At 36.7% G+C, this 24,152-nt stretch overlaps 1 protein-coding gene across 1 annotated transcript in view; it reads left to right on the top strand.

Moving 5' to 3' along the window:
* SVEP1 (sushi, von Willebrand factor type A, EGF and pentraxin domain containing 1) overlaps positions 1-24,152 on the top strand; it is a 190,062-nt gene that overhangs the window by 57,693 nt on the left and 108,217 nt on the right. The window contains exons 4-6 of the mRNA XM_065947403.1: positions 9,653-9,811; positions 10,765-10,944; positions 16,716-16,895. Coding sequence (XP_065803475.1) covers positions 9,653-9,811; positions 10,765-10,944; positions 16,716-16,895 — 519 coding nt within the window. The remainder of the gene's footprint in view (positions 1-9,652; positions 9,812-10,764; positions 10,945-16,715; positions 16,896-24,152) is intronic.

Raw genomic sequence — 24,152 nt, 5'->3', positions numbered from 1 at the left:
CTGCAGTGGGTTGCCATCCCCTCCTCCAGGGGATCTTCCCATGGGGAATCAAACATGCATCTCTTACATCTCCTGCATTGGCAGGCAAGTTCTTTACCACTAGTGCCGCCTGGGAAGCCCAGCAGATGAGTGGGCATGTCAGAACTCTGCTTAATGCTCTTGTTGATCAATGATCATGCCATTTTGGTAACATTTTAAATATTACCCTTACCACAGATAAAGTTTTCAACTTTTGTAAGCAAATAGACGTCTGTTGGTCCTACACATGTCTGAATCTCAGAGAGAGATGCGCCCTAAGTTTAAGTTGAAAGTCTGTTGCATTAAAATTTCATGGGACTTCACATTTTTTTAAACTTTAAAAATTTGTATATATTTGTCATTTATTTTTGACTGTGCCGGGTCTTTGTTGCTGTTTGTGGGCTTTCTGTAGCTGCGGTGCACAGGCTTCTCAGTGCAGTGTCTTCTCTTGTTGCGGAGCACAGGCTATAGGGCACACGGGCTTCAATGGTTGTGGTACATGGGTTTAGCTGCCCTGCGGCATGTTGCCCTTAGCTGCCCTTCTTGGACCAAATCTGGGTGCCCTGCATTGGCAGGTGGACTGCTGGACCACCAGGGAAGTCTGGGACTTCACATTTAAATAATGATTAATTGGTAATTTAAAAAACTGTTAATACCCAGTGGTAATGAGACGACAATAAAAGATGTATTTTTATTCTTGATTATGGGAATATTCAATAATTTGACAATACTGCTGCTGGGCTTAGTTGCCCAGTCGTGTGTGACGCTTTGTGACCCCATGGACAGTAGGCTAATGAAATACTTAGTAGTAGAGTATGAATTTACTGTCTGAAGATCAGTGATTTTCTAGATAATCATGAAATTGTAGCTTAAAGAGAATTGTCCCTATGTTGTAGTCTGAGATATAAATGCTAAGGCGTTCGGGTTTTTTGGTAGCATTATGTTGAACACTAGGTCAGTTGACTTGTTTCTCGGGTCCGATATCACAGGTGGCTCTGTGGTCAAGAATCCACCCGCAGTGCAGGAGACTTGGTTCAATCCCTGGATTGGGAGGATCCCCTAGAGAAGGAAACCCACTCCAGTATTCTTGCCTGGAAAATGCCATGGACCGAGGAGCCTAGTGGGCTATGGTCCATGGGGTTGCAAAGAGTTGGACCCAGCTTAGTGCCTAAAAAGCAACAGGCTAATGAAAAGTTAATATTATTTTGCTAAGAAAAAAATATAGTGGATGAAAAATATAAAGAACAAGGTGATTGTAAAAAGGTTGGTTTTAATTGTAAACACTTTGAATCCAATTAAATATGGAACACTTAAAGCATAGTTAAACCAGAGTAGTATAGCTTATGGCAAATCTTATTTTCTTCTTTGTACAAGTCTGAGTTATTAACTATTTTAGGAGGAATAAATAAAATTAAAGATAATTCTAAAATCTCCAGAGGTTTTTCCTCAAAATGATTAGACACAGAGTTTTTGTTACAAAACTCAAAATGATCTCACATTTCTCATGCAAACAGTTCATACCTTAAAACAATTAAGAAGACAGAGTTTTCAACTAAAAAGACTTTGCATAAGTGTTATGTACTCATCCAGGTTATATTTGTGTGTGATATATATGTTTATGTGTGGTATGTATATATTATGTCTATATGTGTATGTATGTGTGTACACATATATTCACAGCATGACTCTTATTCGCTGTCTTCTTTTGGACACGGTCTTTGAGCATTTTGCTTTTTGTTTTTGTATAGACTTGTCCTAATCCATCACTAATCTCCTTTCTAGTCAGAGCAGGTGTTTGCATTGGCAGCATGGCCTCCTGCAGCTAGGGTGCCATTTGCTGCCATGGCACCACGCAGTTGCCCATAATTTTGTCCAGATAACCTGCGTTCCAGCCAAATGAGTTAGCCAATCACAGGGAGGTTGGCAGGATGCGAATTCATTTTACACAGATTCAGATGTGCAGAATCCAGGGCAGTCAGTAGTCTCCTCGTCTAATCCTTGATGAAAAGGGAAAGGATCTTGACTGTTTAATAAGAAAGTCCCTCGTATGTATACCTAGGTCCTTGTCTGGTACTTGTGACAAGGATTGACTTAGCGTGGGGAAAGCTGGTTCTTTGATAGTGCAGTGGGTCCCTGTGTTCAAAACCCTGGTACACTATTTATAGAGACAATTGCTTATTCAGAATGAATCCGTAAAGTTGAGAAGAAGCATGATATTGTAATAATATAGAACTTTCTTCCAAGGGCCCCCTACTTAGATATAGCTGAAATGAAAGCTTTTGGTTTCCACAATTCCTGGGTATATTTTCATCTTCATGAATGGGCACTCTTGGAGTTGTGTACTTCACAGCCTGAAGGCAGCTGATGCAACTGCCCTAAAACTATATTCTTTAAAGAAATTCATTAAGCTTTAAAGGTGAATTGTGCAAAGAACAGAGGCTCTTAATATTTATGGAGAGTTTTAAAATTAATCTTAGATTATTAATGAGAAGGAATTTTATAAAGTATAAGTTACTGTATAATAAATATTATTAACTGAAATAGTCATCTAAAGAATTGATAATTAAAGAATGGAGACTTCTTTAAATTTTATGAATTGCAAACTGGTTGATATTTTCATTTACTTCAGTCAAAAATTGTGTTGGCAGAGGGAAAATCTAATCTTAGCACATGATATCTTCCAAGAAGCACAGTTCCAGTAATCGTAGCTGATAACTGCTAAGATGTTTCTGAAAGGAGAATTTTTATTTTGACAACAAAAAGAACAATTTAAAAAAATATTTGGTACATTTCCAGGAAAGGAATCTTTTCATATGACAAAGAAAAAGACTTTACCCTAGTCTTTACCATCACTTGTGGAACTTTTTCAAACCACAGTTAATTTCATCTTTTCAACTTTTGCTTGGTTTTAGATGAGGAATTTTCTCCTTTGGGAATCAAAGAAGTTGATTACACCTCTCCCACTAGAATTGTGCAATGCCTTTAAATAGTTCTTCTTAAGTCTGTTTTCGATTATCATTATGAATTTCACAATACACTTCCAAATGTACTTTTGGATATTTTTACCCAAAACACTGTTCTCCAATGTTGTAAATTCTTTATTTCTTAAAAGGTTTTGGGGAGTAACAGTGTAAGATTAACTCATTTTTGTGTAATACCATTTTAAAATAAATTATAAAATCTGTAGATAAAATCTGACTGCTCATGTGACAGGTTTCTTTAACTTACTTTTTAGTGTTAGTCTATTTATAGAATCATTCAGTATTAGCATCAGAAAGGTCACAGCCATCATTACATGTAACTTCTGTATTTTGTAGGAAAAGGAAAGAAAACAAACAAACAATTGGCAGCGACTCTGTAGCTTGCTAGTGGAGCTGCCAAGATAGCAACTCAATTGTCTTGACTCAGAGTCTGACGTCCTTTCACTTTTCCCTGATAGGTAGTCCCTCTGACTTCGGTCCTTCCGTCACACTAACCCATCCTCCACCTTCTGTCCTCCTTTGTCTAAGTGACTGCTGGCTCAGGGAATGGGATGAGCAAAGGCTGAGTCAGATGACCGGAAGACTCCCTAAACCTACAAGAGTGTGTTCCCCATGGCGGGACAGAGACAAGTGTGTATGTTACATACAGTGTGATAGGGGCCAGAGGAGGTGAGAGTAACATTCTCCGGGGCCCAGAAATGAAGGTGACAAAACCCATCTCAAAAAGTTGGGGAAGCTTTGAAGAACGAGTCATTGAGGGATGCAGGAGGTTCACTCAGAGAAAGGACAGCATATGCCAAGGCAGAAGCTAAGTGGAAGATGGGAGAGGGAAGAGAGGGAGATAATATTTACCAAGTTCCAGAGCATCTACTGGGCACTACAAGCCTATAAAAGAAGTATAATTATCGCTTTCATGGTTAAGAAGATTAAAAGTTGGGGCATCATTATCACATTTACTGAATGCCAACTACATGCCTGGCATGTTTCTTACATTATTTCAATTAATCCTAGCAACAAATTTATAAGGGAATTGCACACAAGAAACTAAATCTCAGAAAAATTAAGTAAATTGGTCCAACTGCCAAGTCCAGTAAACTGAGGTGGGGGAGGTGTGGTGCAAACTAATCTCTGCTTGAGACTTCCCTGGCGGTCCAGTGGTTAGGACTTTGCCTTCCAACGCAGGGGGCATGGGTTCAATCCCTGGTCTGGGAGCTAATATCTCACTTACCTCATGGCCAAAAAAATGAAACATCAGACAAAAACAGTATTGTAACAAGTCCAATAAAGACTTTAAAATAAATAAGAAAACAAAAACAACTAGTCTCCGCTCAATTCTGAAGCAGCTTCTGATCAGGATATGGAATTCACCCGTTCATTGTAGCAGACTGACAGGATGGGTACAGATGGATCAAAGATATCTTTATAGATCTAAGTAAAGAGAGAAGACTTCATCCTGTTGGTGCAGTTTTTAGTAGAAAGTGATTTGCTCAAATTTATATTTTAGAAAAATGTTTAGGCAGCAACATCTAAGATGGGTTAAAGAGTAGAGATGAAGGCTGAGGGACCAGTGAAATGATTTTGTGAAAACTTGAGAGAGGTGATGAGTTCAGATCTAAGATAAGAGAAATGCAGATGGAGAGATAGGCAGAATTTGGAGGGTTTTTAAGGATTAAAATCCAAACAACATGGTTTTCATTTCAACATTGAAAGAGATGGAAGGAGAAGGAGGAATCGAAGTGATCTCTGAGGTCAGAGAAGTAGTAGCTGTGAAATGAAACATATGTGTTTGAGATAATGACTTTATCTTATACTTAATTTTCACTTACTTTTAATGTTTTGGCACAGTACCCATTTAGTGTAACAAAACAAGAAAATGTAGATCAGCAAAAATAAACAACCTTGGAAACCTTGTAATTCTACCATGAATAGATACCATGTGTGTTAGTCGCTCAGTCGTGTCCAACTCTTTGTGACCCCGTGGACCGCAGTCTACTCTGTCCATGGGATTCTCCAGGCAAGAATACTGGAGTGGGTTGCATTTCCTACTCCAGGGGATCTTCCTGACCCAGGGATCAAACCTGGGTCTCCTGCAATGCAGGCAGATTCTTTACTATCTGAGCCACCAGAGAAACAGACCATGTGAACATAACCTTGTAGATTTCTATGCATTTATTAGCCGAAAGATCATACAACATATATGGTGTTTGAGACATGCTTTTACTTACACTTGGCCACACAATTTTATTTACTTTCCTTGTCAACCGTTGTATTTTTATGGCTAATATGCCACTGGATGGATGTGTCATAAGAATTTAACAGACCCTTCATGTCTTGACATTTGTGTTATCTCCAATGCTATGTAATGACAAACAATAACTATACATACTTATTATATAATTAACAATTATTCATACTTATATGTGTAGGTAAAAAATGTTGACTTTCACTTGGACAGATTCTTAGAAATGAATTGCTGTATCAAAAGAAGGGCTCCATTTGAGGGTTTTAGTGTCTACCCTCAGGTTTCCCTACAAAGTGGGAGAAAGCCTGTTTGCCCACATGCCTGCCAACAATGGGAATGGGTATTAAAATCCTTTAAATTTTTTTCAAATTGAAAATTAGTCATCAGTTTGCATTTCTTCATTATAAGTGAGGTTAGACTATGTATGCAACAATTATTGGTCTGTCATTACTTTAATCTCCAGCTTTTGTTCTTTGTTAACTTTTCTGTTGAAGTTATTCTATTTTTCATATATTAGAAAAAGCCCTTTATGTGTTAAACTTTTATTTCTCCTTAAGGTAGTAACTTGTTTGCTTCTTGAAGATTTTTTGAAATATTTAACATGTCTTGGTACATCCAATTATTTTGAACCTATTTCTCTGGCTTGTTTTAAGTTTATATCTTATCAACAGGGTTAAATTAACACATTACTCTTATTGATGGTAAATGATATGTTTGGTTTTACTTCCATTACCTTAGTTTACGATATTTTGGTATTAATTTTCTCTGCTATTTTCTTGTCCTATGTTTTTATATCTTTTGTTATTTGTGTTTTTTTCTCCCCCACTGATTTGGTGGTTGTACATTCTCTTTCTATTCATAGTTTTGTGTATTCTTTGTGCCCAAATTTAAACCTGTTTTTCTTTTAGTTTTATCATATTGGTGTATACGAAATGAGAACTTCACCTTTTCCTCTTCCCAACTATCTCCCAGTTTCTCTCAGGTTTTAAATCTTTTTTCTTTGTAATATGTAAAGATTATTTTTTTTCCCTTGGATTATATATCTTTTTAAGAAGGGGCTTTATTTGACACTTGTTTTCATTTTTGCAGTTATTTTAGCAATATACTACATGTTCCACTGGTTTCTTCAGTTCAGTTCAGTCGTGTCCGACTCTTGGTGACCCCATGAATCACAGCACGCCAAGGCCTCCCTGTCCATCACCAACTCCTGGAGTTTACTCAAACCCATGTCCATCGAGTCGGTGACATCATCCAGCCATCTCATCCTCTGTCGTCCCCTTCTCCTCCTGCCCCCAATCCCTCCCAGCATCAGGGTCTTTTCTAATGAGTCAGCTCTTTGCATTAGGTGGCCAAAGTACTGGAGTTTCAGCTTCAGCATCAGTCCTTCCATGAACACCCAGGACTGATCTCCTTTAGGATGGTTTCTTAATCTCAAGCAATTTTTTCAATACCATTTTTCTCAGATATGAGTTCTTTATTTTGACTTCTTTTCAATCAGTGGAATACATATTGATTTCCAGAAGCCATGCTCATTCTCAGATGTCTTTCTCTTTCCTCATATCTGCCAATAGTTTGCCCAAATACAGAATTTGGTGTTCAAAATATTTTTTCCACATAGCCATGTATATCTTATTCTTTTTCCTGACATTTGTCTTTGCACAGGAGAAATGAAATGTTGGTTTGATTTTCATTTCCTTCTTTTTTTTTTTTCTTTCTTAGTTGCTTGTAATACTTTCCCTTTATTCTAGGTGTGAAACACTGTTAATTTTGCTTGGAACTTGATGAGTTTTATGGCACTAAAATGTCAAATAAAGAGTATTTTCTTACATTAATATCACAACTTCTCCAAGGTCTACTCAATTCTGTTGATTTAGAATTTTACGGCTACTTTTTACTGCCTCCAGTGACAACTTTAATTTTGCTCTTACAGTTTATGTTTTCTTTTCCATCTTTGTATTTCTCTTAATCATTTTCTCCTACAGCTGCTGACTCTGTTTAAGGGAGACAGTGTTGTCTTGCATCTTTATGAAGATCTGTGTAAATATTTACTGAACTTTTTATAAAAATGAATATTAAGAAATATGAATAATTCAATATTTAATGCTATGATGCTTTGAAGTCATGTTCCCCTTTTTCCTGCTGAAGTACTTTTCATAAGTCACACATCATTTTGACTATTTATAAAATAGTTATAAATTTATAAAAACATTTATAAAATGGTTCTTTCATTCTTAAATAGCTACAGATTTATCAAGTTCTGGAATTTTCTACTATATACATGGGAAAATGTTCTCTTTCATTTTTAAATATAATCAAGAATGTTAGAAGCATGAGTACTTTTTCTAAAAATAACATTATGAGTCTTCTATCTCAACACTGATTGTTTCTGGTTTTAGCTTTATAGTTGTTGAAACAAGGACTTTTGCATCCAGGATACTGGGGTGTGAGACATAGAACATGTGGTGATAAAGAACATGGCATCTGGATCCAAATTCTCCTAGTTCAAATCTCAGCTTTGTCACTTACTATATGATTTTGGCTAGTTATTTAACTTCTTAGTGCTTTAGTTTTCTCATCTGTAATATGAGATAAATGACACTTCTTAATATCATTTCTATGATACTTCTTAAAGAGATTAAAAAGATAATTTACAAAATATGTGGAACAGTCCTTGGGACATAGTGAATGCTATATAAACATTTGCTGTAAAATTCTAGTACAGATTTTCATCTCAATTTTGTTGTAAACCTTAAAAAATCTTTAAATAAAAAAATAAGCCAGAGCTTATCTACCTGGAAACAGGCCTTAAACAAATGATAACAGGAAGAGGAAAAGTTTATATGTATTTAATTTAAAAATATTTTGCTTGCCAGTTACAACCAAGATAAATGTGATTTTGAATTTTCAATATAAAAATATAATAAGCCAATGTTAAGTACTAAAAAAAAAATAATAAACTCATAGCTCTGTCACCTTTTAACTGAGTAACTTTAGCCTAATCATTGGTTACTCTAAGCCTCCATTTTCTCTTTAAAATGGACACAGCACTAATAAAAATAATGTACTTATTAATAAAAATATTAGTATATTAATACTAATTAGTACTATGAGTATTAAATGAGATCATTTGTATCAAATAGCATCACACATAAGTGCACATTCCTTGGTTGTTACTTTTTAAAAATGATCTAATGCTTACTTGACTATGCTACATTTATTTGGCTTCACTAGGCACTGCAAGTTCTATTTCCACAATTTCTTCTATTATTGAATTCTTAATTTTCAGTTATTTTACAGAAGTGTAACTCTAGAGAGAGTAAATACAGGTTCAAAGCCACATTGTTGGTACAAAGGGAAGATATGAAGCAAGGTCAGTTAGATCCTGCTTTCATCTTTTTTTTTTCCCCCCTGAGCCTGGGAAAAGCAGAGTCTGTGATTCTCTTTGCTTCAAAGGGCCTATTTCTCATCAGTAGGATCATTTCCCTCAAGCCCTTTACTTTCTCCTCATCCTTTGTCAAGTACTTTGAACCAAACCAAAGGGCACAGTAATTTTTGCACGTCTACAAGTCATTCTTCTCCATTGAGAGTGAGTGTTAGCGCAGTGCAGGAGATGCAGCTGCAGAGGTTGGGGTGGGAGTTGTTAGAATATGGGTGTACAGTCTTTAGAAGATTTTTTTTTTTTTGATAGTGAGAAGTGATTTATTAGAATAGGACATTTGTGAGGTTTACAAGTTGGACAGGTGAAAGGATGCCACATCCCAAGAACTTACTGGGCTACAGTTGTATAATCAAAGGAAAAGTAGGGAAGGGAGATGTCACGCTTCCATCATCAACCCCTCCTCCAGGTTGGGCAAGAGAGTTTCCTTGTCCCTACATGGTCAAGCTAGGTTCACAAATTTATTGTTTTTTATGTGTATAGAGAGCATCTTCTAGGGATCATTAACTTACTGAGCTCACTGAACAGGATATGGGTCATACCATCATTGTTTTATTGTTTTGGGGCATATCTCATGCTTCTGTTGCATGGTTTTGTTGCTCAGCAAGCCTGCTTAGTTTTGTGGTTAAGCAAACCTGTTTTCTTGAGGAATCACGCTGAGCATCATCGATTCCTTTTAGTCCCCTCAAGTACACTGTTTTGAGTTTTCCCACAAATCAGCCCAGCCATATCATGCTGCAGTGTGTTGTGATTGTAACTAATTGTGGGACGTTAAGAGGCTACTTCATAACCTGAAAATTACAAACTACAACACTCTAAAAAAAAAAATCTTGGTTTCTCTCCTTGCTTGAATTGTACGATTATTTCTGTGGAAAGTTATTGTTTGGGATTCTTTTTGCCCCAATCAGTTTCCAGAATGTTGTTCACTATCCATTGACATATCACATAAAATGGACTTCCCTGGCTTACCCACAGCTTGCCCATCTGGGACATACAAACCAGAAGGTTCACCGGGAGGGATCAGCACTTGCCTTCCATGTCCTGATGAAAATCACACGTCTCCACCTGGAAGTACGTCCCCCGAAGACTGTGTCTGCAAGGAGGGGTACCAGGCCTCTGGCCAGACCTGCAAAGGTAAGGATCCCACCGCTGGCAGATAGGAAATATAAAAGCTGATCTCTTTTAGGGAGGTAAGGCCAGTGTTTTCATCCAGTTCGCTGGGCACGATCCTCTAATCTTATTTGGGGGAAATTCTTTATTTTTATTATCTAGCATTTCTTATCACTGAACGTAGTCATATCTTGTTTCAGAGAAAGGAGATCTGAGACTCCAGAAGTATCATTAACTGTGAAAACAAACTTATAAAAGATTTAAAATGAACGTTAAGAGAGGAGTCATAAGGTTTTTTTCAGATAAATATTTTTGGTGGGGCCATACAATGTGGCATGAGGGATCTTAACTCCCCGATCAGGGATCAAAGCTGTGCCCCCTGTGTTGAGAACTAGGAATTCTCAAACCAGTGGACCACCAGGGAAGTCCTGAGAAGTCTCAAGTTTAACAGCAAATTTGAATAATAAATGAGCTATTTTGGACCCTGGTGATGGTTAAATCCATTTAAAGAAAATATTTTTATAAGTAATGTGCCTTGAAATTATTCATACCAAAAATTAAAAATATTTACTTAGCCAATAATTTGTACAAGAAGCTGTGGGTCCTGGGATTGTGACAGACGTGTTTTGCTGGCCTTACTCATTCGTTATTTTATGCTGCTTTAATTGAGAAGGAAAATAGCTAATGACACATGAAGGTCAAGAACTAGAAAATTTCATATTCACATAGATAAAAAGATTTTTCAGGCTTAAATGTTTAGTCTGTCTTTAAATTTAATTAGAAACAAATACCTACTAAGCATGAGATGTAAGTGTTCTTCCAAATATGCACTTACAAATTCACACGCAATAAATGGGAATGCTGGAGGTAGTTTAGCTCTGTGTATAAAATGTCCTCTTAAACAGGAAAAGTGGGAGGAGGATGCTTTATAGACAAAGGCTAGCTTTGCTTTTTAATTTTATTTCTGTAAATGTTAGTTGTCCACTGCCCTGCCCTGAAGCCTCCTGAAAACGGTTACTTTATCCGAAACACTTGCAACAACCACTTCAATGCAGCCTGTGGGGTCCGATGTCACCCTGGGTTTGACCTCGTGGGAAGCAGCGTCTTCTTGTGTCTCCCCAATGGTTTGTGGTCCGGTTCCGAAAGCTCCTGCAGAGGTATGCAGACTGCCAATTCACATTGTTTATTGATTGTCTTGCTCGATGTCCTTGATTTAAACTCTAATGGACCAGTAAATTCTTTGTTGCTTTTGAGTTCATGGACCACGGACCACAGAAAGAGAAAAAATTATAGGACGTTTAGTCAGAACTACTAAGTTCAATTGACCACATCGTCATAAACTGTGCCTCCTGTGTTTCTTTTATGAACAAGCAGGGGAAAGGCCTTCCTAGGAAGGAAATGGACAGGTTACCTTAAACCTCAGATTTCAAGCAACCAAGACAGGGTCCAGGGAGAGTTAGAGGATGGTCAGCATGGGGCTTTGATGTCTGTTTTGGTGGCTGGATTTGGGGAACCATGCCAGTATCCTGTGCCAAGAGTAGTTAGCCAACATGTACATCACCAGCCTTGACTTTGAATAGACAGCATACCGTAAAGCTCCGCCAAGCATGCGGAGGCCTTGACTGCTCCAAGACCCCCATATCACCTTGCTTACTGCAGTAGAGTGAGAAGTTCTGTCTTCTTGGCTCCTCTCAGCTCCCACACCCATAAGGGAAGCCAACTTACAACTTCAAGGTCACTTGTGAACCCCAGGAGACGTTCATCTTTGTATTTGTCAGCTACCAATACTGAACTCATCTACAGATTTGCTTAAATCCAGGTCCTAATTCAGACTCTTACCTGTATTTACAAAAAGAACAGATTGAACAAAGGAGAACTGAAAGTAAAGGTGGGGGGTAATGGAATCACTGAGATTCAAAGGCAGTTACAATTGCATTGGTAAAGTAAGATTAGGATTCCAAGAAATGGGTTAAACCTGAGATAATAGTCAAAAGCCAAATTAATAAGTTAGAAAATCAACCCCAGAAATCCTTCTGAAAGTAGAGCAGCATTTGAAAGATTAGAAAAAAGGTGAAAGAATAAAATGACATGAGAACAGTCGCAGGAAATGGACTCTTCGCAGACTAGGAATCCAGAGGGAAAATGGAGCCAAGGAGAAGCACTCCTAGAAGATCAAAGAATGTATCTGCAAGCTGAAATCTTGAAGATACACATGACTGAAATCTTTGATACTGAACTTAAAGTCACTTACTGAGTGCCAGAAAACAAATTATTGCAAACAGATCCATGTCTGGAAATAATCTTGCTGAAACTTCTGAAAGCCTTGGAAAAATTAGAAAATTGTGCCTGTTTCACAGTTAGAAATGTTTAATAACATTACCTATGAAGGAAGGGGAATCAGACTCGCCTTGAGCCCATTACCAGTCACTCTAAATTTTAGAAGATCAGCGAATATTTCCAAAATTCTGGAAGAAAAGAATTAGACCCTAGATTTCTAAACTTTGACAAGTGATTGTTTATGTGGGAAAGGCAAGACCTTCTCAGTCACATAGTTTCAAATGGTAAAAAGCCCTTTCCTGAAAAAGTTAATCGTTAAGAACCTCTTAAATATATTCCTGTATAGTTAACACCTCATGGCAAAAGGTGGAAAGTCTGACATTTTAACTTTTCCCTTACTGGCCTTCCAAAGGAGAGGGAGAAAATCAGGCAGACAATCCCTTTAGGATAAGATCTAGCCCCTGCCTCTTTGACCTTCTACAATCTCTATCCTGAACCTTGAATCCTGCGCTAAAGCCTTAAGAAGTGGCCACACCTGTCAGGAAGCCATCCCTTTGTAAGTTGTTGGAACAGCCTTGATCCTCTAATATATAGGGACCTGTAGCCCCTGTAGATAAGCCCGCCCCATCACCGACCTCCCGCTGGGATGTGATGACCTCTAACCTCCACATGTGCGTACACAGACCTCTTGTGCCCTCATTCTAGCCGTTATGCTCCATGTGTCAGGGTTAGTCAGGAAAACTCAGGAAATACCCCATCTGTATTGTGGGACAAGGAACTTATTTTAAAAATCAGACCTTATACAATTTTAGAAGGCGCTGGAAAGTAGAAGTTTCAGAAAGAGAAACTGGAGCCTTAGAAGAGATACTACCAGCCCAAGAATGCAAGCCCAGGCAGCTGCTGCAGTGGAATCACAAGAGAAGTATGTTGGGAAGCCCAGGAGAAGCTTCATTTCTGTGTGACCCCGCCCTGATGTTCTATAGCCAAGAACCTAGCAGTGAGCTTGGGCACCCTTGGGTCAACAGGGTTAGCAGTTGAGATGTAGGGTGGAGACAAGTAAAGAAACATGAATTGGAACCTACTGTACATCTACATTTATCCATCAGTGAGTCTGCCTGCAATGACTACTGCTTCTCTTCCATCTTCCACAATCAAGTGCAGGTTCTTTGATCAACCCTGAACTGGCCCACTGTAAGGGGATTCTGACAGCATTTGCCAGCTTAACCACCTTGTTACAATAGACACCACCGTATTCTTATTAATTAGCTCGTCTATCATCTCTGCTAGTCTGTGAACTCATTATGAGCATAGAATGTATCTTCTCCTACCTCAACCAATCCTTGGTTATACCTCTGCTGAATGACTGAAAATCTGAATTTAACAAATACACGTGTTGGTATTACACTGACAAATACATTGACAAGTTACATTGGTGGTCTTCTGTGTCACTTCCCATCATGCAGTTTCATTTTTACAAAGCAGGATTATTGCCTTTTATACAATTTGCATAATATAAATAAAATAAATTTAGTCAAAGTAAAAGCAATGCTCAAGGAAGTGAATTTTCGTAAAATTCTTTCCATTTCACCTCTAATGCTGCTTCCTAACTTATCAGTGAACAAGGTTGTCCTGAAGGAAGGTACTAGTTCAGGCTCTTCCTCTTGCTCCTCATTAATAGATTTTTATAGGCATACTTCATTTTACTACACTTTGATTTATTTTGCTTTGCTGATACTACATTTTCTTTTTTTTACAAATCAGAAACCCCATATTGTCAGATTATGGTGAACATTTTTAGAAATAAAATTATTTTTATTTATAGTATGGAGAAAGTAGCATTTTAAAGATCTAATTTAAAGCTGATTTTAAAGACTGAGGATAATTTTAGCTGTTTTTTTGTTTTCTTAAAAGTTTTTCTAAAAGTGAGACAGAAATGAAAGACCAGTATAAAATGTAAAACTTTTTACAAATTTCATGTCACATCATAATGTTTTGTAGTGTTAGATAGTAACTAATGGGCTTGATTCTTGTTTCTCTAATACAGTCTTCATTAAGGCTGTCACAATTGGGAGATGGACAGAAACTGTGAGTCTGAGAAAAAATATAGCAATTCTTTCAAATGAGAACCAGAACATGTTCTTAAATGCCTGCTACCAAGTAAATCATTCTCTTAAAATATTAAATTGCTATTTTCGAAAGGCTTAATAAATATTTAAGGATTGTTTTAATATGAATGTCAAACACTTATTGCAGAATTTTCCAGCTTATTGAAATAAAAATGTTTCTGAAGTTGAAACTCATATATAAGCATGTTCCTATCCAAAATGATGAAAATGATCATTCTTGGTTGAAAAGGAACATAAAATATTAAGAACTAAATAGGATTTATTACATATGCTTTTGTTTTCCCAGAGGCGCTATGAAAGTTTATTAAAACTAACACTTTTGAGAAGCAATATAATTTACATGTGTATGAAACACCAGTTCTCATTTACTATCATTTCTCTTGAGACATGTTGCAAGTTCGTTTTGTCCCTAATTGGAAACCTGGAATCATTTCAGCAGTTTATTGAATCGAAAAGCAGTTGTTTAATGTGGTTTTCTAGATTTTATATATCTTGATCATAGTAATTTATCTTATTCACTTTTAATCCTACCTGGCATTTGGCATTGTGCTACCCCTGATGATTACCTCAAGAAAAGCCAAAATATGGAAGGCAAAATATTTTCTATGCACTTGATGGACACACTTAATAAAAATTCTACTTACATGATGGACACACTCAATAAAAATCAAAACATAGAAGGCAACATAATTATACTCATTTGTCATTAATAATTGACTTCATTTCAAACTAATTGAAAATCTAGGGCTTATGGTTTAACTTCTAATTCTTGAGTTTTCTCTAAGGGGTAATCAATCTTAAATTTACCTTTCATGAAATCAGAATTTATATTCTGTCAACTCACATAATTTGAATGGGTTTCTTTGAGTAGATTCTGTCAAACCATGACTTCAGTTGAATATGCACTGAATATTTTACCCCACCTTCCTCTCCTATTATTTTAAAATTAAACTTTCATCAAAAGTAACTACTTGCTTGATAAGAAAAATTGACAAATTCTTAAAAGAAGGAAAGACATTTTACCCAGAGTCCCAACAAAGTTCTTGATTACTACGTGGTCTTCTGGCCTTTAGTGTTGCAGGTGTGTTACATGAGAGCAAACCGAAATTTGTTCTTTTGCAGGGGTGGTTTTTGTGCTTTGTACGGTGCCTGATGCTTTTAGGATAAAACCTGTAAGCTATTAATAGGAATGTATGTGCCCATCTGCAGGCACATTCAACAGTAATCCACCTTGTTGTCCTCTGTATCTCTGGGGTACATAGATGGGATGTACGTACATTTAAGACTGGGATGTGCATGCCATCTAACTGGAAGGGTCACAGCCACGGGTCTGTGCAGCTCTCCCCTTCTCCCTCTCCCTTCCCCATACTGTCGTTTCCAGTCTTGTTCCATGTCTCCCCTCCCCTCCCCTCCTCTTCTTCTCTATCGCCTGCCTTTCCTCCCCCTTCTCTTCTCTTCCTTCTCACCTCTCCTTATTCTCCCCCTTTCCTTCATCCTCTTCCTGATTTGAAATCCTGTTGGAATGAGTCTAAATTAGAACTGGAGACAAAGAAGGGTGAAAAGAGTTTAAACTCTTTAGAGATGGTTTTATCTGAAGAAGAACATGTAATGGATCAGAGGCTGCAACAGGGTGTAGAGTTTGCTGGAGTTGAAGCTCTTGTGGGAGTAATCTGGGAAGACAGGTTGTCAGAGAGTGGGGTGCTTGGATTGGTCATGGTCAGGTCCGGAGGATTTAAGACTTGGTGGGGGTGCTGAAATAAGGGAAAGGACATGATTATTGGAGAAGAAGTGAGGAATATAACTCTAGGGTACTGGAATGATCACCTACATAATGAAATCATCATCGTGTGTGTGCATATGTGTGTGAAAGAGAAGGGAAGAAAGAAAGGGGAGAGAGAGAAAGAGAGAAATATAAAATCATCAAAGAATGAGAAACGGCCTAGAAGTCAGCAGACAGTTAGGGGAAAGGGAGGTTGGGTATATGATATGATACTTGAGAGGAGCTGGAAGTGTTCAGGAAGAAGGGAGAGAGAATGACCTGGGAAAGCAATAAGGAAAAAAAATGACCTCTCACCTTCAGCTCTGTCTGTAAGAGACGACCAGATTTTTATTTTTTCACCAGGATAGGAAAGTAAGGAAAAGTTCGTAAGAGGTCTGAAAACTGAATTGAAGCTGAACTCTGCCCCAGAAAAGACCCTTTCCTTTTGTTAGAATGTAGCCTGGAGAATCACAGCAAAGGCCCATTAAGAGCTGAAAGTCCCTCCCTTAGTCAGCCATCAGTCTCCAGCCATCATCCCCCGGCCAGGGCCAAACTCCTTCAACAGCTTAAGTTTCCTACCTGTAGGCAGAGGCAGACAACAGGAGTATTATTTAGGCAGTGCATTTGATAAAATACATACTTTTAATTATCCCATTCTAATTAAAAAAATAATAGTGTGTTATTTACTGCTTGCAATGTGTAGGCATTATTAAATTTATAATTTTTTCTTTATTGAGTGAGATATTATCTAATCGTTTTCATATAGTGAGAACATGCCCTCGTCTCCGCCAGCCCAAACATGGCCGCCTCAGCTGTTCATCTGGAGAAATGTCCTACAGGACCGTGTGTTTGGTCACCTGTGATGAAGGGTACAGACTAGAAGGAAGTGCTAGGCTTACCTGCCAAGTAAACGCCCAGTGGGATGGCCCAGAACCCCGGTGTGTGGGTAAGTTCTTAGGGCAGGTTGCTTTGCATGGGTCATTTCTGTAGCTCTCTGGTTTCTCCTATTTTCTGTGAAGACCTGGAACTAAAAACTAGCTCATGATGAGTATAAATACACATCCATCCTGAATACCTCCAGCTCCCTCGAGTATCATATATGTATATAGATAGATATACATTTTTACTCATGAGTGTAAATACACATGCATATGTACATAGATATGAGTATAAATACACATGCATATGTATACAGATATATGAGTATAAATACACATCCATATGTACATAGATATACAAGTATAAACTCATGCATATGTATACAGATACGAGTATAAGTACACATCTATATGTATATAGATATATGAGTATAAATATACATCCATGTGTATATAGATACATGAGTATAAATACACATCCATATGTATATAGGCATATGAGTATAAATACACATCCATATGTGACACATCCATATGTACATAGATATACAAGTATAAATTCACATGCATATGTATACAGATACGAGTATAAATACACATCCATATGTATACAGATACGAGTATAAAAATGCATCTATATGTATATAGATATATGAATATAAATATACATCCATGTGTATATAGATACATGAATATAAATACACATCCATATGTATACAGGCATATGAGTATAAATACACATCCATATGTATATAGATATATGACATATACATAAATGAACAAGTATGTGGTTTTACTCCTCCCCACTGGTAAAAAGACTTCTACACCAGAATCCAATCTTCCAACTCCCTAAAGTTTACAACTTCTAATAATAATAAATTTTGTTATGCTTGGGGCACATTTGGAACAGATTTGTTTTAAAAGCAAATGCCGTGTAATTCCCTCCCTTTTGAAAAAACAGTTTACTTTTACCTTGTTATTGAAATGATGAAATTATGAACCAGTGAGTCTTGGCTGTAGAATTCTGTTTCATCAGAAGATTTTTCTTCATTGTCCGTCACTAAGAGCTGTGACATCTCACTCCTGTAGTTGGGTCCAGGATGAATGCAGCTTTTCCAGTTTGCTGCTGCTTATACACCACAGACACTTGAGCAGTGGTGACAACAATGATCATGATGAAATGATAACCGCCATTTAGTGAACCCTTAAAAGGTGTAAGATACAGTAAACCTGGGAACACTAACAGCTATTTCATTAAATACCCAACTTCCAAAATAGAGAGGAGAACTTTATGTAGGGAATAAGTTACAATATGCCAGGATCCTAGATGGGAAGACTTTTTAAATTGGTTTCTAGGTTTATTCTAGTATGATCTAGTAAGATCCAAGGCTAAGAGAGGGTGTCTCCAGGAAGGATGTTGGGTTTTACTGAGGGATTCAAAAACAGTCGTAGCATTGACCCTCACTGTGCAGGCTCAGAAAGCTTACAGGGGCGTATAAAATATTAATAAAGTTTATTAGCAATGAGAGCCTACTGAAAGATGTAGGCCTGACAGGCATTGTATTTCCCAGGAGGCAGAAGCTACAAGGATTCCTAAACCATAGACAGACTTAGCTGTAGTTCAGTTCAGTCGCTCAGTCGTGTCTGACTCTTTGCGACCCCATGGACTGCAGCACGCCAGGCCTCCCTGTCTATTGCCAGTTTCCGCAGTTTACTCAAACTCATGTCCATTGAGTCGGTGATGCCATCCAACCATCTCATCCTTTGTTGTCCCCTTTTTCTCCTGCCCTCAGTCTTTCCCAGTGTCAGGATCTTCACCAGTGAGTCATTTATTCACATCACATGCCCAAAGTATTGGAGTTTCAGCTTCAGCATCAGTCCTTCCAATGAATATTCAGGACTGATCTCCTTTAGGATGAACTGGTTGGATCTCCTTGCAGTCCAAAAGACTCTCAAGAGTCTTCTCCAACACCACAGTTCAAAAGCATCAATTCTCTGGTGCTCAGCTTTCTTTATAGTTCAGCTCTCACATCCATACATGACTACTGGGAAAACCATAGCTTTGACTAGATGGACTTCTGTTGGCAATGTAATGTTTCTGCTTTTTAATATGCTGTCTAGATTGGTCAAAAGTTTTCACCCAAGGAGCAAGCGTCTTTTAATTTAATGGCTGCAGTCACCATCTACAGTGACTTTGGAGCCCAAAAAAGTAAATTCTGTCACTGTTTTCACTGTTTCCCCTTCTATTTGCCATGAAGTGATGGGACCAGGTGCCATGATCTTAGTTCTCTGAATGTTGAATTTTAAGCCAACATTTTCACTCTCCTCTTTCACTCTCATCTACAGATTCTTTAGTTCTTCTTTGTTTTCTGCCATCAGGGTGGTGTCATCTGCATACCTGAGGTTACTGATAACCTTAGACTTAATTGGCATAAAACTAAAACAAAGGGAGTTAGCTTCTCCAGATATTTCACAGAATTAAATGAAAATGATGGATCTGTCCACCATAAAAGGATGGGTTAGCAATGGAACATTAAATTTTAATAAATCCCTTTTGTTGGAAAGTTGTCTCCCTGCTTTAGAATTTGTATCTAGATATTAATGTTTACTCCCAGGAGTCATCTATGGTTCCATAGCTGAGCAGCTTTTCTTATGAGGGACCCAGTCTTGAATTAAAAGTGGTAATATATTTAATAAGGTTGCTCTGAAGTTATTCTTTAAAACTTTAATTCTTAAGTTTAACTTAAATTTTTAAAATTCTTTAAGCTTTAAGAATTCTCTTTAAAATTTTTGTACCCATCCCTGTAATGATTTAAAGCGGATGTCAGTCTTGGTCGATTTGAAGTATAACCATCCTTATTTAATACAATTTATTGGGGAACAACTCACTGTAGCCCCCAAATTCTGACAATAACCATAGTTACTATGAAATTCTCCACTTAAACATTGATGGACATGAATAGAAAGTGTATTAGGGACTTCCCTGGTCATCCAGTGGTTAAGAATCTGCCTTCCAATGCAGGGGACTCACATTCAACCCTTGCCAGGGAACTAAGATCCCGCATACCTCAGGGCAACAGAGCATGCCGGCTCAATAGTTGTGACAGACTCTGGGGTCCACAAGCCACAACTAGAAAGAAGCCTGTACATTGCAACGAAAGATCCCTCATGCCACGACTAAGATCTGATGCAGCCAAGAATAAATAAAATAATTAATTTTTTAAAAGAGTGTTGAGTAGACAGTTGCAAAAGAAGAAAATTCTGAACATGAAGTACAAGAGAGAAATCTTATTCTTACCATTGTAAGGCCAATTATGAACACCCAGTAATTAATATGGTAGATTTATGGTACAAGGATGCACAGAACAATGGAAGCAAGCATGCCTCAGAAACAAACATTAGTTTGTAGAAAAATATAGTATTCAATAAGGGAAATTTTAGATACCCATAGGGGAAAAGCTTATCTAAAAATTAGTTTGGACTCTTGCTTCATTTAAAAATATTAAGTTCAATTAATTTTATTAATTAAATGAGGCAGGTTAAGGAGTGAAATGTAGGAAAATGGGCAAACTATGGATTTTAACAGAGCATAACTTCCTAAAAAGAAAAGGACAATAGATCTGAATATATAAAGCTTTAAATTTCAGTACTGCAGACATATATTCTCTATATTTAAAATGCAAACAAGAAAAAGGAAAAGTTATTTGAAACACATATAAAAATGTCAAGGTCCTTAACATTTTCTGACATATGAAACTAGACCAAAACACAAAAATATGAAGACTCCAAAGAGGGATAAAAGAAATTAATTAAATGGACAAAGGAGACATTTTAAAAATACAATTAAAAAAATAACAAAATTGAGAAAATTCTGAAGCCATAGTTATGAGACCTAAGTTAAACTATATACTGATGTAATTTCACAGATATAAATATTTTCATTAAATAGAAAGAATGAAAATAACTAAACATTAAATTAAATACTAGGAAAAGAGTGATTGTAAGAGAAGTTGAAAGAAACACATAATAATGTAAAGATGAATTATAAAAGGAGATGGGATGCAGTAGAGTGGTTGAAAGGAAAATCTTTGAATAAAGTCATAGATTGTAGAAAGAAGAAAGAAAAATGCAAAAATGGAATTTTTCTAAGAAGCTATACCAAAGGACTATATAGAGGTCTGAGGTTTTTAAAGTAATGAAACACCATTTATGATGCATGATTTTCTAAGAAAATGAAAACTATTAAATGAACCAAGAAAAAAAGTAGAAAAGCAAATAAATACGTACCTATGAGTGATTTACAAAGTAATGGAAATACCAGTTTACTTAGTTGTTGCTCTTGCTGTTTAGTTGATAAGTCGTGTCCGACCCTATGGACTACAGCAAACCAGGCTTCCATGTCCTTCATTATCTCCCAGAGTTTGCTCAGATTTATGTCCATTGAGTCAGTGATGCTATCTAACTATCTCATCTTCTGTCACCCTCTTCTCCTCCTGCCCTCAGTCTTTCCAAGCATTTGAAAATGACTGAGGAAAAAATGAAACTCTTTCAAACTTTTAAGATGAAACAATTATCATACCATCTAATTTGGCCCAAATAGTGGAAAATTAATCAGTTCATACTATTGAGCTATTGTTATTCTGTTGCCAATCTGACAACATTTACCAAGAGGAGAAAATAGAACTATGACAGCAAATATACTAGCAATCCATACTCAAAAGATTGGTCTGCCAGGATGTGTAAAGGTTTATCCTAAGAATGCAAGAAGGGTTTAAAATTAGATATTCTATTAATATAATAAATTACTTCATAACAAATAGGAAAAATTCATATGGTTGCTCAATATAAGATAAAAATGTATTCATTATCATTTAAAACACATTTTTGATAAAATTCTTAGAAACTCATTGATAACTGACATAAAAAAAAGTTCATCTTACATCTGTATCTACTTAAAGAAAAAATGTGGACAGTCTTATTAAATCTGGAAAACGAAAAGGATGCTAGAATCATCCATGTTATTTAGTAAGATTGTCTAAGATTTAGCTCTTGTAATGAATCATAACGTTAGAGCTTAGAGGATTCAAAATCATCATTTGTTAACTATGTGTTTACCTCTAAAATAAAATGAAACTACTAAAAGACTGAAAGTTCATTAAAGTCTTAAGAATACCAAATAAACAACTCCTCTGTATAAATGATAAACAGAATATATAATGAAAAACCACAGTCAGAGATCTATATAAAATAAATAACCTCAAACAAAAATATATGGAACCTATATTACACAAACTACAAAATATTGCTTAGATAGAAAGAACATTTTAATATATTTATAAAATTTTGTCAAAAGGCAAAGTTCTTTCTAAATATATGTATAGGTAAAATGGAACCTATTCAGTAGCCCAAAAGAGATTTTCTTTTTTCCCCTTCTTGGAACTGGGGAGTGATTCCAGGATTCACCTGGAAGAATGTGCAGGCAAAACTCACTAAAATAAGATTGAAAGGGAAGTGTAATAAAGAATAGTAAAAAGGAAGTAATTCTGCTGGGTTTTAAAATATACACTAAATTACAAAAATGAAAAGTATGTAAGAATTGCCATCAGATCCGTGGGACTTAATAGATTCCCAAACTTATGAGTTTCATATATTATTAAGGAAGCATCATAGCTCAGTTGAGAAGATAAGATTTATTCAACTGATAATATAGGAAAATTGGCTCGCTCCTTGGGAAAAAACAAAATGAATCAAAATGAAGTTTTCATATGTCTTTAATACACACCAGACACCAATGTAAATACTTTATAGTTTTAAAATATACATTAAAAATAAAGCCATTAAAAGCTAGAAGAGAGTACAGTTAATATACATAAAGTAAGTATTATTCCATTTCAGGATGTATTAAACATAAAAGCAATGGGAAAAGATTCTCCATTACATTAGAATAGATTAAACTGCCAGTGCAGGAGACATGGTTCGATCCGTGGGTCAGGAAGGTCCCCTGGAGAAGGAAATGACAATCCACTACAGTACTCTTGCCTGGGAAATCCCTTGGACAGAGGAGCCTGGTGGGCTCCAGCCATGGGGTCACAGAGAGACAGACACGAGTTAGCAACTAAACAATATAAAAATTCAAAATGCCATAAACAAACAATAAGAAAAAGAATATTAGCAGGGAATAAAGTCTTGATAAGAGAGCTAAAAGGATAATTTTCCTAATTTATAAACAACTGTCCTAAAATAAAAGATTTGAAGTCCCATATGTTGTTTATATTTGAACCACAAATTTGTCTCTGACAGTCCTCTTGATCAAAGCAGAACAGGAAATCTGGACTGTCATCTGGTGCATTTGTTCTTTTTTGTTCAGTCGCTGAGTCATGTCCAGCACTTTGCAACCCCATGGACTATAGCACACCAGGCTTCTCTGTGCAAAAATAAAGAAAGATAGCAATTCTCAGAAAAAATTACTTCTGTTGACAGGTTTGAAAGCCGTCATTTCAGGGAGGAGGCTTGATTGTAGAATATTTGGGGGGCACACGGGTTCTACCATTTACCTGTTGGTAACTTCAGGAAAGTTAACTACGAGAATTACTATTATGCTCCAGCGCTCTTGTTTGTAAGTGAAAATAATAACACTAGTCCTTCCTGCATTGGATTAAATGAGTCTATCCATGTAAAGCACTTAGAATAATGCCTGGCACATAGTAAACACTGGATAAATTAGTGATTATCACATGGGAAATATAGACTAAAGATGCTTGTAGTGCTACCACTAGAATCGCTACTACAATAAACAAATGTGTATGTGGGTTCATGTGCGTACACACAGATAATCTTGTATTAAGTCTTCATCTGATTTTCCTTTCTCTCTCCTTTCTACTTGGCTCACCTGCTGTTCTTCATCAGTGCTGAAAATAACATTAGTAAGAGTCTGGGCCCTAATATGACACAGTGATTCTAGGGAGAGTATAAAAACTTTTCTCAAAATATGCTTGCTTAAAGATGCCACCATAAGCTCATAAAAATGGAAACTGGTTGTTGAATCATCACTTACCCCATGAAAGATAGAATCTAATTCACTGTTTTACACTTTGGAGCCATAACGTAATATTCTGCAAACTGAAGGTTCTCTAAGCAAATGGTAAAAGTCACAATCAGCATTGATTTAAATACTAGTTAGAAATCTTTTAAAGTTTTGATACACTGGCAGAAAACATGAGGTAACTAAAGAGATGTGTGTGTGCGCTTAGTTGCTTCAGTCCTGTCTGATTCTTTGTAACTCTATTGGCTCCAGTGTGGCCAGGGTCCTCTGTCCATGGATTCTC

This window comes from Muntiacus reevesi, chromosome 10 (assembly GCF_963930625.1).
Source record: "Muntiacus reevesi chromosome 10, mMunRee1.1, whole genome shotgun sequence".
Taxonomy (NCBI): domain Eukaryota; kingdom Metazoa; phylum Chordata; class Mammalia; order Artiodactyla; family Cervidae; genus Muntiacus; species Muntiacus reevesi.
The sequence above is the reverse complement of the archived record's forward strand: the minus strand, read 5'-3'. Positions and strand labels throughout refer to the sequence as shown.